This window comes from Protobothrops mucrosquamatus, unplaced genomic scaffold (assembly GCF_001527695.2).
Source record: "Protobothrops mucrosquamatus isolate PMUCROS unplaced genomic scaffold, P.Mucros_1.0 scaffold685, whole genome shotgun sequence".
Lineage (NCBI taxonomy): Eukaryota > Metazoa > Chordata > Lepidosauria > Squamata > Viperidae > Protobothrops > Protobothrops mucrosquamatus.
The window spans coordinates 235897-253978 of NW_015386971.1; the positions used below are offsets into that span (position 1 = coordinate 235897).

General features: G+C 37.9%; 1 protein-coding gene across 1 annotated transcript in view; it reads left to right on the forward strand.

Annotated features, from left to right (window-relative positions):
- Window positions 1-3106: 3106 nt before the first annotated feature.
- Window positions 3107-18082, forward strand: part of HIPK2 (homeodomain interacting protein kinase 2) — a 78165-nt gene continuing 63189 nt past the window's right edge. The window contains exon 1 of the mRNA XM_015818144.1: window positions 3107-4224. Within this exon, the coding sequence (XP_015673630.1) occupies window positions 3134-4224 (1091 nt within the window). The 5' untranslated portion in view covers window positions 3107-3133. The remainder of the gene's footprint in view (window positions 4225-18082) is intronic.

Below are 18082 nucleotides of genomic sequence, written 5' to 3' on the forward strand. Positions count from 1 at the left end.
AGAAAAAAACAAGAAAGTCCAGTTGCCTCCTGAAAAAGCATCTTTGAAACAACCATGACCTGGATGACTGAGAATCTCCATAGACATTCCCCTTCGGTTGTTAAGTGAGCCACTAGGGTTAAGAAAAACATCACATGACTGCAAGTTATAATTTAGTTTTGTCTTCTCTGTAAACTGTACTTTTTGCAAGCCAGTTGTGAAGTGCCCAAATGGGAATTGCATGGCCACAGAATTCTGTGATGGTCATAAATCAAGGATTGGTAACAAAGCTTTTTTTTTTTTTACACCATCGTATTTTTGAACAGTTGGTAAACAAGCAAAATAGATGAAACCTTTTAACTGTGCTCTTTCTGATGTCATTGCCATCTCATCACACCTACTGTAGACCTTCAAGGACTGATGGATGGATGGATAGATAGATAGATAGATAGGACAGGTATGCCTAGGTACCTGAAAAATATTACTCATCAGTGCCTGACTAAAATAAATTTATTATAACTTGATGACCCAGTTCTGAATGTGGAAATCATATCCTCTGAAAAGTATATGGGGTGATGTCAAGTGATAATAAAAAAAAATGGCTTGAAGTGTTGAGACAGGAATGATGCCATGCAAGCAGTCACTGGATTTTCCTTTCTTCAAGTGCTAAACATATGTGTATATGTGAATTTCTTCTAATTACATATTATATATTACACTTAAGGCTTTCATTCTCAGAAGAAGAACATTGCAGAATAAATATTGTTCGGCACCTATCAGATTAATAAAGATTATATTAGTTCCATGCCAGTAAATTATGTAAATTAAAGGAAGCCAGTCTTCTTGTTTATTATTGTTATTGTAATTCCCAGTGCTGAACAATTTCCCTGCCCCTGGCTCAGACCAACCATCAGGGACCATTTCAGATTTCATAGAAGGGGATAAGAATAGCAGGGGATTTCTTCATTGGCTAGAAGGGAACATTCAGATGAATTGAACATATTTGTACCTATTTGTAGCTTTTAGTAAATTATGAGAATGTAATGTATTGTAGGAATATTTGCTATAATTGCACAATCTTTATCCAAGAGGATAAGGACATTTATTTATTTATTATGGATCAAAGCACATGGATCAACATGCGTAATTGGTGCATAAGCTGGTTTAATTGTTGATAACCAACAGCACTTATTGTGCAGAGCCAATATGCTGTTCACAGATGTAGGCCTGCTGATAAGTAAGCATGTGGTAATGAGACTACCTCCTTCCCTGGTCTATTTGTCTAGTTCTCTGTCAAATGTTGTTTGAAAAGTATCCATCACTAGGAATGAAACTGAATACAGGCTAACCAGAAGTACTGCTAGTATGAAATACATGTATTTGGTATTCTGGAAGCTGTGAATTTTCCCAGCAAGGTCAGTTTTGTATATTGGGAGTGCTTTTAGATCCATTTTGGTCATTAGACGAACATCTTGGAGGAGAAAGATTCAGAAAATATGGCATTAAGTCCACAGATTTTTTCCTGGTCTGAGGGTTTAGATTAGGAGATGAAGGGTGGAAGAAATCCCGTCTCTTCTGTAGATGCATATTTTTTTCTTTTATTTATACCTTGCTATAATGGCTATATCCAGTTCCTTCCTAGTCTTCAAAATCCACATTCAGTTTTCTCATTTCTAGCATGTCTTCCTCAAGGAGAATCCAGCGAAGTTGTGACAGATGCTCAATACAATATTGATGGGAATGGCCCATTATGATCATATCAGATTACTTTTTTATTGTATTCTTTGCTTTTGAGTTGTTTGGAGCCCAGTTGAAAGTGGAGATGTACATCCAAAAAGCCCTCCTGGTCTCGGAACCCCATTGCTGAAAAAAATACTGCCTTTTGTTTCTTCTTATCCATATTGTTGATTCAGTACAATTTGTGTTATGTCCATTTGGAAGATACTCTCCAGAACTGTCCATTTGATACCTGCTCTATTATCTTCTCTCTCAGACCTTTTATCTTATGTGAAATAGTTTTCTTTATGTGCTATTTTATTTCTGTTTAATACACAAGCACACTCATTCTTACCATAAACACACAGAGAATACTTATTTTCGTCACTGTGTTAATTATTATTTCATCATGTTTTAAATTGCAGTGACTTTTACTTTAGTTTTTATTCATTGACTGCCTTGTTTTTAATCTCTGATTCAAGTGCTTTTGGTTCTGGTGGGATTAACACATCTGAGAAATAAAATAATGAATTCACAATGAATTGCTCCAGCATTATCCAGGGATATAGTAATTGATCTATTTCAGTTTTCTGTGGCAGCTGAGGGGATCCTTTTGACCCATCTTTTCAAATTACAGTTTATTGGTAATGATATCATTGCTAGGAAGACAGCTTTGATTCAAACTGATCAACTCTAAGTAAATATGAGTTGCCAAATGAGAAGTAAAATAAAATCCAGTTTTGTGACATATATTTTCAAGTAATACTTTTTCCTCCAAGGGAAGCAAATAGCTTTATGGATTACACTGAGAAAATGCCATTGAGGTGAAAATATTTAAACTCTTCCCCCGTTTTAGTCATAATACAGATTTCTTCTGCAACACACACACACACACACACACACACACACACAGATAGATATTCCTGCCACAGATGGTAAGATTCATCTGTATAAATATGATAAATAAAAATAAATAAATTTATCTTTGAATTTAGTGATCCTTGTAGTATTTAAAGATCTAGCAGAAGTTCTTAATTTTCCATCTTGAATGAAATATATTTTCTGTAATACAAGGCAAAAGCTGTATCACTCCTTTATCTAGTGATGGCATAGAGAAAAGAGAACAGGTGCATTTTTTTCAAATGTGACTCCTGCTGATAGGAACATTTTTCCTAAATTGTTGAAGCTGATTCCCATTGTTTATGTTTTTTATCATCAGTTATTCTTTTCCAATGATAGTGGTATGCATTGTCTGAATATATTGGCTTAGTAGATGTTATTGTAATTTTACATTTTGTGACTTTTGTTCACTGTGAATTTTAACTGTATTGTTATTGGTTTTGAAGGCTGAAGTGTGGCAAATAACCTTGAGTAGTTTGGTATTAATATTGTCCAATCTCACCTTCATTAATGTTTCCTCTTGTCTCCTGATACAGGTATGGCCTCCCATGTGCAAGTTTTCTCTCCTCATACTCTTCAATCAAGTGCCTTCTGTAGCGTGAAGAAACTAAAAGTCGAACCAAGTTCTAACTGGGATATGACTGGGTACGGCACACATAGCAAAGTCTATAGTCAGAGCAAAAACGTGCAATCTTCTCAAGCGGCCGCTGCCATCAATGCCTCTCTCCAGATTCCAAACCCCAGCATCCCTTATGAGCAGACCATCATTTTCCCAGCCAGCACAGGGCACATTGTGGTAACATCCGCCAATAGCACCTCTGGTGTGGTTGCAGTATCTGGGCAGGCATTGGGCGGACCACACAACCTAATGCGTCGAAGCACTGTGAGCCTTTTGGATACCTACCAAAAATGTGGACTTAAACGGAAAAGTGAGGAAATTGAGAACACAAGCAGTGTTCAAATTATTGAAGAGCATCCACCGATGATTCAGAATAATGCCAGTGGGGCCACAGTAGCCACCACAACAACATCCACTGCCACATCCAAAAATAGTGGCTCCAACAGCGAAGGGGATTACCAGTTGGTGCAACATGAAGTGCTATGTTCCATGACCAACACATATGAAGTATTAGAATTTCTTGGCCGTGGTACTTTTGGACAAGTCGTGAAATGCTGGAAACGTGGCACCAATGAAATTGTGGCCATCAAGATTCTTAAAAACCATCCTTCTTATGCCAGGCAAGGTCAAATTGAAGTGAGCATCTTGGCTCGGTTAAGCACTGAAAGCGCAGACGATTACAACTTTGTCCGAGCCTATGAATGTTTCCAGCACAAGAACCACACCTGCTTGGTTTTTGAGATGTTAGAACAGAACTTGTATGATTTTTTAAAGCAAAACAAGTTCAGTCCGTTGCCTCTTAAGTACATCAGGCCAATATTACAGCAGGTAGCCACAGCTCTCATGAAATTGAAAAGCCTGGGTTTGATCCATGCTGACCTCAAGCCAGAAAATATCATGTTGGTAGATCCATCTCGGCAGCCCTATAGGGTCAAGGTTATTGACTTTGGTTCTGCTAGTCATGTGTCCAAAGCTGTGTGCTCAACTTACCTTCAGTCCAGATACTACAGGTAAGAAACCTCAGGCAAATGGATTAGGCTGCATTATTCCTTGAAAGCATTTAACCTTACCAATAAACAAATGGATTGCTATTTGATTCCTTCCACTTGGTAGCTGCAATATGTATGTCTTTGGTAATATGAAGTGGTGGTGAAGTAACATCAAACAGCATTAAGATAGCATAACTTTTTTTAGTATGCCACAGTGGTAGTGCAGAAAAATCTGATAAAGTGGAGATCGAGGTACACCGTGAATCATGTAAGAAGGTATCGTTTTAAGAATATCACATTGTAAAGTAACTTAACACAACATATATTTAATTAAACCGATATTCCACGGTTTCCTGAGACAACAAAATCTAGATCGTCTGATTGTTCACGTCTTCATTAGTCACTCCACTTAGAAGTAAGACCATCTAAACTAGTTAATATACCATGGATATGCTTATCAAGTGTCATAATTTAAATGCAACAGTTACTTTGCCTGTAAAAAATAGGTAATGCCAGTTATTATGAAGAACCTGCCAAGATGCATAGAAGACTGATAGAGCCATCTGTCAGTCCTTTTGCTCATTACTGTCTATTAAAATCCAGATTTCAAACCCTGGATGAAAGCAACTTTTCATGATTGGTTAAGAGTTAACTCCAGAGTTTTGCATAGGGTTACAGCAGCTGACCCTAACTCTGAAAAAGCCATCATCCTTCTTTTGCTTTTTAGAAACTGTTTATTAAATAAGGAGAGTCCCTTTTGCACAGGGATAAGAAGAATGTATATTGCACTCAAACAGTTTCTGATGCCCAGTGATGTTTTAACAACAGCAACAAGTTAGAGATTTCCCTGCCTCTTGCTGCAATTATATTGCTCTGATACAGAAAGCATGGGGGGGAAAGCTGCTATGAATATTGTGTGCATGCTCTGTTATGGTGCCAAAGATACATTTTTGAACTTTAATTCTTGAGGCTATCCTTTTGACCTAGCCACTATTTTGCTTGTGGTCCTCGTTGGTGGCCTTTGAAATTTAATTTTTATTTTATCTTTTTCAAAATATGAATCAAGACTGAAGTTCTATCCAGAGCCGGTATGCTTCTTCTGTTAATAATATGACATTTTTTAAGATGGTAATTAACATGCTAGATAGAGGAGGGATTTGTGATCATTGGAATATTACCTGTGATATTTCAGATGCTGCCCAAGGCCACAGAAGAATTTGAAATTTAGGCATATATCAAGTATAAAACTAACAAAAAAAGTGTTTTGTTTTCTGGGAAAAAGTCATTGCAGTATTAGAGTATTTTAGTCATGGCATCAGGGAAATCCCTGATTATGTTTGTGCAGTGTTTGCAAGCTTCTGACTTTGAGATCATCACACCCATTTTTGCTAATTTCTGTACTGCAATTTATTTTAAGAAAAATATCAGGAAACTGAATTGGGCTACTAACAAAATCATAAGGAATATATCTGTTATTGCTGCAGCATTTGCTGATGGCAGTTGGGGGTCACAGGTAAAAAGCATTGTGGAACAAAGTCTCTTAACTAATAAGACAGACTGGAAAATAATACAATTTATTTTTACATTGAATTTATTGCCAGTTCGCTAGATGGTCATTAAAAATTGCTTTCAGAAAATATACATTACAGGTGAATGTTTTAAACATTGATTAAAACACCAAACAAAACATAATAATAATCAGTCCTACAAAATAAATATTGCTTTTTTAAAAAAATATTTAGTTTGTGATAATTAAATCCTGCGAACCAACTGTTATAAAACTTCTTTTACAAATCCCAACGAGGACTTGACCGTCTTCCCTACTAGACCGTTCCGGTCTAAGAAAACACATGGGAAGTTCCATCTTCTAGAAACGTTTGTCAGACACATTTACTGAACAACCACCCTATGATATTAAATGACAGTAATTGGTAGTCTCTACCTTAGAAAGGACAATGAATAAATTTTGTACTTAACAAATGGGAAGCCAGGTGGTTTCCAAGAAGCCTTAGAATGTACCCTTAAACATTTTAATTAACCAGGTCTCCTTGTAGCTTTATTCCTTCTTGTTAGCACATTCAGGCCTTAAAGGTACAGTAATTGGGGCAGGGAGGAAAGGCAGAACAATAATCTGCTGATGAAAGAACTTGCACCATTTCCTGTTTTATTGTTCAGCACTAGGAACAAAAGAGCCATTACTCAGATATGCAGTATGACCTTGCTCTCTCAAATGACTGCGCCCAAATGTAGCCATCTTGGCCTATATGGGACTGACTGAACCAGGATTTAATACGATAAGTATTTGCCTTAAAAATAGGCAACGTTATGACTGTATGGCGAATCTCTGCTAAATGATCAGATGGAAAATTTGCAACTGGAAGAGAATCTTGCAGAAACATGAGAAACAACAGTGTGCACACACTGCCTTCTTTTTTTAAAAAAAAGTATTTGATTTTTTTGAGGCATCAAGGTCATCTTCCTCATTATGTATCCAAAATTATTAAAGTTTTAGCTTAAATTATACTTAGATTCTTAGATTTTGCAATAAATACATATACATTCTGCATTTAATCACCCCTAAATGATCTTAAAATAGGAAGGAAGATCTTAAAAATAGCTTGATGGAGAAAGGGCCAATGCAGGCTTACTGTTGGGGGATTGCTGGCAACTGGAATATAATCATGAAATAGAAGCTGCGTTCACTGGTAATTTTGCTGTTAGCAACTTACAGACTTCTAGAATCATCAAACCATTTCAGCAATATAGCTCATTGCCTAGAACAGAGCACATATATAAAACTATAGATTCTCAAAATTCCTCACAAAAGGACCTACAATTTATGTCCTAATTTTATAAGACTTTTAAATAAGCTAAGCCCCAAGTGATCCTTTTGTACATTTGGCAATAATAGTGAGGTGACATCCTCCACTGAATGAGCAAGAGGGAGAACAAGGAGGGCACTTACATCACTCCAGAATCAGCTTCAAATCAGACTGAGGATTCACTAACATCTCTGTTTGATAAATGAGATGTTTACTTTTTGAGTTGTTGTAGCGTGTTTGATATTTCAGTAAAATGAATCTTCTTTTAATATCTGTAACTCTCTGGAGTTTACAAGTGATCAGCTTCTCTATTAGCAGAAACCTCGGTCTCATTCCAGCTCCTAGATTCCAGCCTTTTTAGCAGATCTTTCAAAACGATTTGATGGTTTCTTTCCCACCCCCACAGAGGAACCTGTTTGTTTGTTTGTTTGTTTATTGTATATAACAAAGGAGAACTCAGAGGGCACTTACATCACTCCAGAATCAGCTTCAAATCAGACCGAGGATTCACTAACATCTCTGTTTGATGAATGAGATGTTTAGTTTTAGAGCCAGTTTGGTGTCAACACTGACTTGAAGACACATACACTATACACATACAACTAGAGAGACACGCAGAAGATGATGTAAGGATGTGGATAAAGAGAGAAGATTTGTATTTTATTTTTTTACCCCAGAACTTGTCACAGCTTTGCTCCTTCTTCTCAACATTTTGTGGTTGGCAGGAGTTGCAGACAATTCTGAATCATTCTCAAGCTGCTTTTGAGAGAGTGACAAGTTAAAATGGTATTGATGTGGCAATGCCCAGAGACAAGAAAATTCCCTGATCATAATTGCTTTTGTTCCCATGTATTGCTGGCTTTGGCTCTGCCGAATCTGGTATGTAGTGCCTATACAGGCACTGAAAATAAAGCTCAATAGAATTTATAGTACAGTACACCCTGTTGAGCTAGGTGAGCTAAGGATCTAATTCAGTGCTGGAGCACATTACAGAATATTATTTCAGGTACACTAGTAGACCAACATTTCCCTATGTCTGAATTCCCCAGTGAGCGTAAACATTGCTGAGAGTTTTAACAAATCTAGAGGAAGTCCAGGTTGGGAATGCTATTGCAAACATAGCTCCTCAAGGATGTGCTAATTATTCAAAGCTATTTACGCAACTGTTAAAAAAAAACAGACTATATTTTCAGGATGAATATCTGTTTCACAGGTAAAAAGTCTTAGATTAAATTTCTAGCATGTCTAGATAAAAAAAGAGAGAAAAGATAGAATAGTAGGTGTAAGAGGGACTTCAGCTTGGATTTTGAAGAGTATCTTCTTACTCAGAAACCTTTCCTTTAGTGAAACATTGAGTTAGATGGGCATTTTCCCTTTCAATTGTATCCAGTTCTCAGAGACTGTGTAGGAGATGACCAGGCTGAGCCTGAGGGAGGGGTCAAATGCATCATCAGTCATGAGTTCCTTCACGCCCACAAGAGATCTAAGTCCAGCCCACCTTGAATTCCTTCCACCCTTATCTACCGCCAATTTCCTTTGGCTGTTAGTAGTTCAGATTCTTGTAGAGAGCTTGCAATAAATCTTTATATCCATTTGAACTGCCTGGATCTCCTGATTTCTCTGGTGTTTGACAGACTGTTTGGATAAGTCTCTGCAGTTTGGCAAGGTTTTTCAGAAGTGGTTTGCCATTTCCTCCTTCCTAAGGATGAGAGAAAGTGACTGACTCAAGGTCATCCAGCTGTGCCTAAAGTGGGATTAGGACTCATGGTCTCCCAGTTTTTACCCTGATACCTTAACCACCACTTGAAACTGGCTCTCAGATACTCTGATGTATATACCATCATGATGTATATCTTGTTCAGGAAAAGATATCTCAGCCTTGACTTTGGAGAATTTTCTTATATGTTTCCTTTACAAATATGAAGTTAACGTCATGCACAGTTCCTCCATGAATATCTTTGACAGCCTGTTAGGGATAATCCAGCAGTTTTATAGATATGTCCCTGAGAGCAGAATTTAAGTCAGCTTGTTTTCTGAATTTAGTTATGGATTTACTATTGCTGATTGAATGTACTTGTTTTAGTTCTAGGGGTTGAACTTTGTGTAGTATTATTTTCAGTCCGAGAAATTGTAGAGACCTGCAAACCACTACCATTATACTTTTACTTTGAAAAAACTAAAACTCAAAGATTTCATCACAAATTATGACCGGGAATCAAGAATCAATATTCCAACTGATTATTTGAATTACTGGATACAAAGAAGAGAAATGAACTTTTGGCTACAAATCTATTGTAAGATATCTTGGTGATTTTAAGACCATCTACAATTATAGAACTATATAATTTTCTCCTTTTCCCCTTCTACAGTACTTTGTTTTTAAAATGCAAATGTTATTTGCATTGTAAAGGACTTCCTGCTTCGATCTTACTTTCCCTAAAACTTCCCTTTGAAGCTTTGATTAGGATAGCAGAATAGAGGCAGTTGAGAAGGAACATTTTAGGGTTTCTCATGTGGCAAAAAGATTGGGTTAAAATATTGTTTAAAGTCATGAATTAGTAGTAGTAAACAAAAGTCAATTTCCCCCCACTCTGGTTTCTCAAGTAAAAATAAAAATAAAAAGTAACAATGCATAATTTTCTTTCTTAACAACAAAAATAAGTAGAATATTTTTTGTAAAGTGAGATTTTAGAAATTGAATCAAATGGCCAAGCGAACACAGAAAAGCAGGACATTCTTAGCTACTTTTGGTATATAATATTGGGAGAGGGATTTTTTTCCTGGTAGAGTGAGGCAACTTTTGAACTTTCTCTGCCTCAGATGCAGAGGAAATGTAGTAAAGATTTGGTGCTCTGCATCTTGATTTGTAAGTTGGGGTAGAGACAAGATTTGGGCACGCTCTTCCCAAAGCCTATTTTAGTGTTCTCTTTACTTTCTTTATTATTTACTTTACTCTGTACTTTCTTTATTGAGGCAAAAGCTTTAAATATTTCTATCCAAAACATGCGCTTAACTACTGATTTATTTTCTATTTGGGTACATTAATTTCTTTCCTGCCCTAAATTCCTTGTAATTCCTCAACCTATAGTTGATTTTATAACTGTAAAAGTCCTTGACTATGTTCTCCCCAGGTATAAAATGGAATTTGTGCTGTAGTTAGTTCTCTAGTGAAGATGGTCAAAACAGTTCTGACCATCAACACAAAACAATTTTTTTAAAGAGCAAGAACTAGGCTCTCCTTCCTCTGTATAATGTTCATAATTTTATAATCCTCGTGTCACTCTATATCAGCTTCAGTGGTTTAGCTTTTTCCTTTCCCGAAAGATGGCATAATACTTCTTTCTGTGGCTTTCTGAGGTCTGATTCTTCCTCTGCCCTCTCTTTAGATGACTGTTGAAATGTTTTCAGGTAGCAACTCTGAACAGTCCATCTTCACTTGTGGTTAAGTTTTCACTGATTATACACTGAAGTGGTTCAAGCAAAGAACATCCAATTTGGAGGCAGATGTATTGCAAAGTGCATTTGGTTTTTGTAGGAAACACATGCTATATTTGGAAAAGCTCCTTATACTTTGCTTTCCTTGATGATATTACTGGCTGCATGAATTTTGCTGGGTTGTAAGCAACTTGAACTAGAATTTCTAGTGCTTTAAAGCAGCAACTTTTTCAGATGATGGGCACCATTACATGATGTCACACAATGTCACTCAAGGCAATCTTCAACTTCTCTCCAGGAGACTAAAGAAGAACCAGTTTAACAAGCAGACAAGAAACTTATGATAAGTAACGTATTAAAGAAAATCTGAGAAGCCATTATGAAAGAATCCCAATAACTAGTGTGTAATAAAAGTGAGCTATCTCTACATATAAACCCAAGTTCAAATACTTCTGCCTCTTCCTGTTTGTTAAATGATGTAATGGGTGGGGTAGTTCTATTTGTCAGGAGCCCAGTTTCAATCTGCCTCTTATTTTGGTAATGATTAGAGCTGATTTCTTCTAACAGGAGAATTAACTGAGAATTCTCTGTGAGTGGTACCCCCACAATAAATAAATAAATTTTTAAAAGTAGTAATGGTCAAAAAAATTCATGTAAATTTCATATGAAGTCAGAATTAGCAATCATGAAAGTTTGTTCATTGAATTTCAAAATTTTATCTTTAAAAAAGCAAAACCAAAGTAAGATTCCTGAGCACCATCTAGTGGCATTATTTAGCACTTGTGGGGTTCTGCCATCTTTTCCATGGCCTTGCCTTTGAATTAGTTGCAAATAGACTGGTTGAGGGTTAATGAAGACGTACTGACCCAAAAATATAGAGTGGTGCAGAAGCTCAGCCAGAAGGGCTTAAGGTTATATAGCAGTGATGGCGAACCTTTTAGAGACTGAGTGCCCAAACTGCAACCCAAAGCCCACTTATGCATCGTCGAGTGCTGGGTGGGTGTGGCCCAATGGCAGGGTGTGGCCCATTGGCTGGGTGTGGTCCATTGGGTGGACATGGCTGCGGTGGTAATGGTAGACTGGGTGGGACTAAAAAGTTCAATCAATCAATTCCAACTTTGCAATATCTTTTTTTCCCCACAAGAAGTTGAAATTGACTGATTGAACCTTTTTTTTTTTGCACACGGCGGCGGAGGCCTAAAGCGAAAAGGTTTTATAAAACCCAGCTGAAGGCCTAGGACTGGGGCGACTGCGCGTGTGCCCACAGAGAGGGCTCTGAGTGCCGCCTCTGGCACCCGTGCCATAGGTTCGCCACCACTGTTATATAGTGACTCTGATGGTAGCAGCTCTAGAGACCCGTCCATGAGCCACATGTTGCAGTTCTACTAATAAAGCGAGGTAGGATAGATTATAAGAAAATGTCTTACAGTTGCCTTTTGATGTGATGATTAGTTTCCCCATCTTGCGGCCTTCTAGTTGTGTTGAGACTACGGCTCGTAGAATTCAAAGCTAAGGAAGAATTGCCATGAAGAGTGTAGATTTTATGTAATGTCCTGGTTGCTATAAGCATGGACAAGGAGTAGCACTAGGAAGTACAAATCTTGTACCTTTATATGGGTGGTGTAGAGAAACCGACCACTCAGACTAAACTTGCAGAAAAGATTATAGAAAGAAAGAAAGAAATATTTTTAGTTCCAGGAGAATGAAATCAATCATCCAGAGAGGTTGTGAGCTCTCCCGTTCAGAGCTGGACTGCATCTCTCTGAGATGCTTTAATTTGGATTCTGTAACTGAAAAGAGGAATGGATTCTGTGGTGTAAACCGGGGTCCCCAATCCCCGGTCCGTGAACAAGCCCTGGTCCGTGGCATGCCAGCAACCGGGCTGCACAAACAAGCAAAGCCCCATCCATGAGATACAGGCAGCATGCAAAACCACATCCCCTCTCGTCCGCGGAAAAATCTTTCCCCATGGAACCGGTCCCTGGTGCCCAAAAGGTTGGGGACCACTGGTGTAAATGGTGGCATAAATCAACTCATACGGTTCCATCTCTAGTGGAAAGCAAAAGGAAGAAACTAGTAAGTATTTAAGTCCCATTCCTCGTATGTTCTTTTTTATTTTGGTTTTTCAAAGATGAACCTTTGAAGGTAGGGTGGGAGGAAGAAGGAAAAGAAGAGACAGCATCTTGGCAAGATATTTCCTGATTGCCAATTCTCTCAGCTGACTGCTGCTAAGAGACTCAAATCATCAAGCCGAGGGGTAAATGTTATGCTTCACTGTAAAATTAATAGAGACAAAATCAGATGAAACAGATTTTTAGCAAAGGAATATGTAGGTAGGAGAGAGCTTCTATATTTATTTCTATTCCTCAGAGACGTTTTTTTTCCTAGTTGCTAAAACACAGAGGTAATTATTTCCAAGAACATACTAGATACAAATCTGTTAGGCAAAATATGTATTACTTAGAAAATATTACCTCCTAGTAGCATGTTTCTGTATATTTATTATGTATATTATTTATAGTATCAATAATAAAAATATGAAAATGATGTGATCCAAATAGCTTAAAATCTAGAAAAATTCATGAAGACTACAAATGGGGTATTTTTTTTTTTCTCGTTCAGGTTGTCATTTATTATCATAATAGCTGAAAACTTCATATTGTGATAAATAATAGCACATTATTATTATACAAAAGTGATACATAACTCATAAATTAAACCCATGCTCTCAGCAGACTGTAGTTTAAATTTGAAACTTTATTTTAATGAAGTGACTAAAGATAACATCACCAATCAACAGCTGTCGTGTTGAGCCATGTAAAAACTGAGTTGTGCTTTTATGATCATTAGAAACATAAAAAATACAGAGATAAATGCAGATTTAGCCAAGATAAGACTGCACCAATACTGAACAATATAAGAAAGGCAGGATCCAGGAAGAGTCAGCGTTACTTCTTAGTAGTGTCCAGGAAATTGTAAAACTTAAGATTTTCTTCAGGAAACAGAAAGGCTAACCTAACAAGGAGAATATATGGAGCCCAAACTATGACAGAAAAATTTTAAAGATGAAAATAAAGAAAAAGGAACATATGTTAAAAAGTCTGAAGGAGAACTGTAACAAGTTTTTAGGTACATTCAAAGCAGGAAATTAGCCAGGAAGTGGTTAGTTAGATTCTTAGGACTGAAAAGGATCTTCAGTGGGGATATGGAGGATGTATAGAAGTGAATGAATTGTCTGCATATTTTAGTTTTGTGGGATGCGGTGAAGACCTGGCTAGGATAGTGGTTGAACCAGGAAGTTAATAGCTGGTGGGAATGTTTGCTCTGTTTCTGTTGGTTATTGAGAGCTACCTATGTTTACTATGTGAGATAGGAAGCCATATAAGTTCTTCAAATAAATTAATATCTTTACAGATTGCTTTTAATAAACCAGTTATTCTGGCTTACAATTACATGCAAACACAGCTTGGGTCTTTGTTACTACATACTCTACATCCTAGTATTTCTACATACCAAGGATAGGGGCAGTTTTCTAGTACAGGGCTTTTCAACCAGTGGTACGGGTACCTCCTGTGGTACATTGGCACCTGGCAGGTGGTACGCGACCATCCTAGAAAAGTGGTAGTGGGGGAGGGGAATGAGCTGAACCGGTGGCAGCACCGCACAAGCCTGAGCGAGAGATGGCTGGAGCTGCAGGCTGTTAGGGCTCAGCAGAAGCAGGTCCTAGTCACGGCGAAAGGTCGACTAACCGCGAAACCCCGACGGTCTCGAGTCACCTTCACGGTCCTAGTCACGGTTCGAGGTCGACCTCGAGCCGTGACTAGGACAACGAAGACGACTCGGGACTTCTTCGTGGTTAGTCGACCTTTCGTCGTGACTAGGACCGTGAAGACGACTCGGTTCTTCGTGGTTAGTCGAAGAATGTTGCAGCATCTCCAGGATCTTGTGATTTACATTCAAGTGCTTGGCAACTGATTCATATTTATGACGGTCACAGTGTCCCAGGGTCATGTGAAGTGACCAAAACCTGCTGCAACCACCCAGCAGACGGGGGGAATAAAAACCAAACACCCCCCCACCCCACCCCCGTTGCCAATCCTCAACAGAAATGCTCACAACAATGAAAACCTCGGACAGGAGGAAGAGCGCCGCCGGGTGGGCAGGCAGGTATCTTGCTTGTTTGTGGCTTGGGGGGCACTTTTTTCAGTGCTATTGTAACTTCGAATAGTCACTAAGCGAACTGTTGTAAGTCGAGGACTACCTGTACTTTTATCACTTTTTCTTTCTTTCTCTTTTTTTGGGGGTCATCACGTTTTTGACACCTTGCTAGGTGACTGGTGGTACTCGGATATTGCCATATCCTAAAAGTGGTACAATGGGTGAAAAGGTTGAAAAGCCCTGTTCTAGTACTTATTTGTCCCTAATTGATTATTGACCCACTTTGGAATGCAGGAAATAGCTGGCCAGAACATTGTCAATCATTAGGTTTCTGTTTATGAAGGCGAGCCGAAAAAAATAGTTTTTTCACCCAACTTAGAAAACTATTTGCTACAAAATATGGCCACTGTTTCAGTTGGCTCTAAAAGTATTTAGGTATATTGATGGAAGGCATGATTGTGGTGTCTGTGTGTGTGTGTGTGTAGAAACTCCACCGCTTGACCATTTGAGGATCTCAGCTCAAATATTGCCTTGCATTTAGCAGCGTGAAACAGTATAAGAATTTTGGTTCAAACTGTGTTTTTCCCCCCTCTGGAAACTGAGGTAGATTTGTCTGATGCCATTTAGGAGGATGTGAAGATTCATATGTTTTATGCATAGCAAAATAAAATCATTTATAGGGAGAGATTTGCTTCATTAACTATTGAAATACACCCATGGCAAGAGGACATTAATTTACAAAGAAAAATGATGATATTGGACTCATTCCTTGAAGGGGGGGTGTTCTACAATAAAAGTCCCACCATGAGTTTGATGCAATTATGGCACATTTTGTGAAGAGCTTCTTCCCTGGAATTTAGGACAAAGTTGTCAATTCATAAAACGGCATATACTCCTTATAATTGAAATGTTCTTGTCAGACAGAAGAAGGCAGGAGCCAGGATAGAGTTCAAAAGCACTGCGAGTTTATTCTATACAGTCTGTGCAAGAATCTGATCTATTAATGGTCAAGACAAATTGGTGGCAGATAAGAGTCAATGGACCTCAAGGGTGGCTGGACTTAGGTTTCTTCCAGGGGTGTTGAGACTCCATACTGATGATGTATTTGATCCCACCCTCAGGTTCAGCCTGGTCATCTTCTACAGTTCTTCCCAATTATAGAAATAGAATTCTAAACAACATGTTTTTATAAATTGTAAGAGAGCAATCATCCTGTGTTTGCAATTCCAATTTTATAATGTATAATTTGTGTTACCTGCATTTATTTCCCTACCCTTACCTTCTCAGACAGGCCCACTATGGCAGAACAGCCTACTTCTATTCACATATAAGTTTCTAAAAGCTGGAACTTCATGAAGGAGGATAAACCACCAAATAATTGTGAGACTTAGTAAGCAGGCATGGTAGGACAATGGTGTTTTGTTCACCTTGACCAGTGATTGAGAGTAAATGCTTCTGTGTTCCTTTAGCAATTGCAAGAGCTGGTTATTTTTTAGTAACACTCCCTTGTTTATTATCTTAAACATGATATAGGAGATGCCTGGGATACAAGTGTGAGAATTTCTTAGCTTCCCAATACAGGTGGGCAAGAATGAATAAGTTTGCAAAATGCCTCCATTGTAATCCACAGAAATAGAAGACCTAGCTTTTTTTATTTGCATTATATTTTTAAAGCACATGCTGGAAAGTAGCCTGTTGTATAAAAAGATTGCAAGCTGTGTTTACTGTAAGAGAAGAAGAATGCATAGCAAAAGCAGAATGTGGGAAATAACAGCTCATTATTGCTGGGACAACAGTATTACATACATATGAAAAACGATGAAGTAATCAGGACTTTCCTGTGGCGCAAGGAAATTATGAGAAATGACTGGAATCTGTTCGTTTGGGAAGAAATGAATAAACTGACTGAGCTTGCTATGAGTAGGGTCCAACAAGGGGAGGAATGCCATCTGTTCTTCAGTTTTTTAATAGACTGTTCCTATTTCAGGAACTCTGTCCACAAAACAAAGAAAATGCTATTATGTACAGAATTGTCCATTTTGTCTATGAATAAGTATACCATGATTTCAATTAATCCTTTCTTCTGTTTTTAATGTACGAGCTGTGGGGGTGGGAATTCAGAATCTCCAAAATAAGGGTTGTAATACATACTTCTGAGAGAAAAAAAGGATACTAGTAATCTTTGCTTTATATAACTATTACACATAGCCTTATTTTGAATCAGCTGCTAGATGATGTAATGCCCAAAGCAATACTGGTTTGTTTTTTAACTGTAATTATAATTAATACTTACTCCTAATACTAATGGCTATAGTGGGGTTATAGTAAATCCCTCCATACTCTCACCTTTCTCAACCTGAGGTTCTCCAGTTCTTCTCGAATCCTGCAGAATTTTCAACAAGGCTGACCATTAGCTATTGGAAAGTATCATGATGTAAAGGCCTCCATTTCCTTCCCTCCTGCTCCCCAACCCCATGGATGCTTTTGCTCTATACCCAGAGATGAAGGGATCCCAGTAGAACATTGGTTTTCCCTAGCTCTCATCTCATGAGCAAATGCTTTCAGACAAGTATATCAAGCTTGTCGTCCATTCCTTATTGCAATCAATTTGATCAAGGACCAAACTCATTGACTAAGTTTACAACATACACTAAGCTTTAATATGAATTGTTGGTTTTGGCTTAATGTGTACTGAAATTATATTTTTAGTTGAAAGTGTCAGTGAAATTATGTATTTATGGGACAAACAGCTTGACAGCATTGGCTTTTCAGCGAAAGCTATTAGGTACTCACCTACTGCACCATCCTTTATTTTTTATAGTAAAGATGGTAATTAATTGTATGATTTGCATATTTAGTTTTTTGTTTAAACACATTATGAATTTTTATCTTTTAAACTGTCAAGAGTCATAGAATCATGGAATCATAAGCTTGGAAGAGTTTTTGGAGGTCTTCTAGTCTGTCTCCAAAGACAGGATTCCTCATGACATTCCGACAAATGGCAGTCTGTGTCTTGTTTGAACACCCATTCTCCTGGATCATCTTACCTTGTTTTTTTTTAAAAAAAAAATTGGGCAGGTTGAAGCAACTATAATCATGGCATGATCCCATCTCAGAGAAGCAAACAAGCAAGAACACTAAAATATTGAGGTCTCAGGAGATTACAGTTAAAACCTGCCTACCTTTTCTTCAGTCTAATCTTTATATTCCCAATCCTCTATGGCAGGCATGTCAAACTGCCGGCCCACAGGCTGGATGTATCACACTGAAACCGCACTCACCCCATTGCCGGTAATGGGGGAAAAGTCGCGATACGTCGTGCGGCGACATGTGGCGTTGCGAGTTTGACATGCCTGCTCTATGGCAATAGCCAACTGAATGTCTTTGGGAGTTCATAGCAGATCATTTAAACAAAACAAAACTTCTGCTTGTTGATTTTCAGGAACACTTTTTTGGTGGTGTGT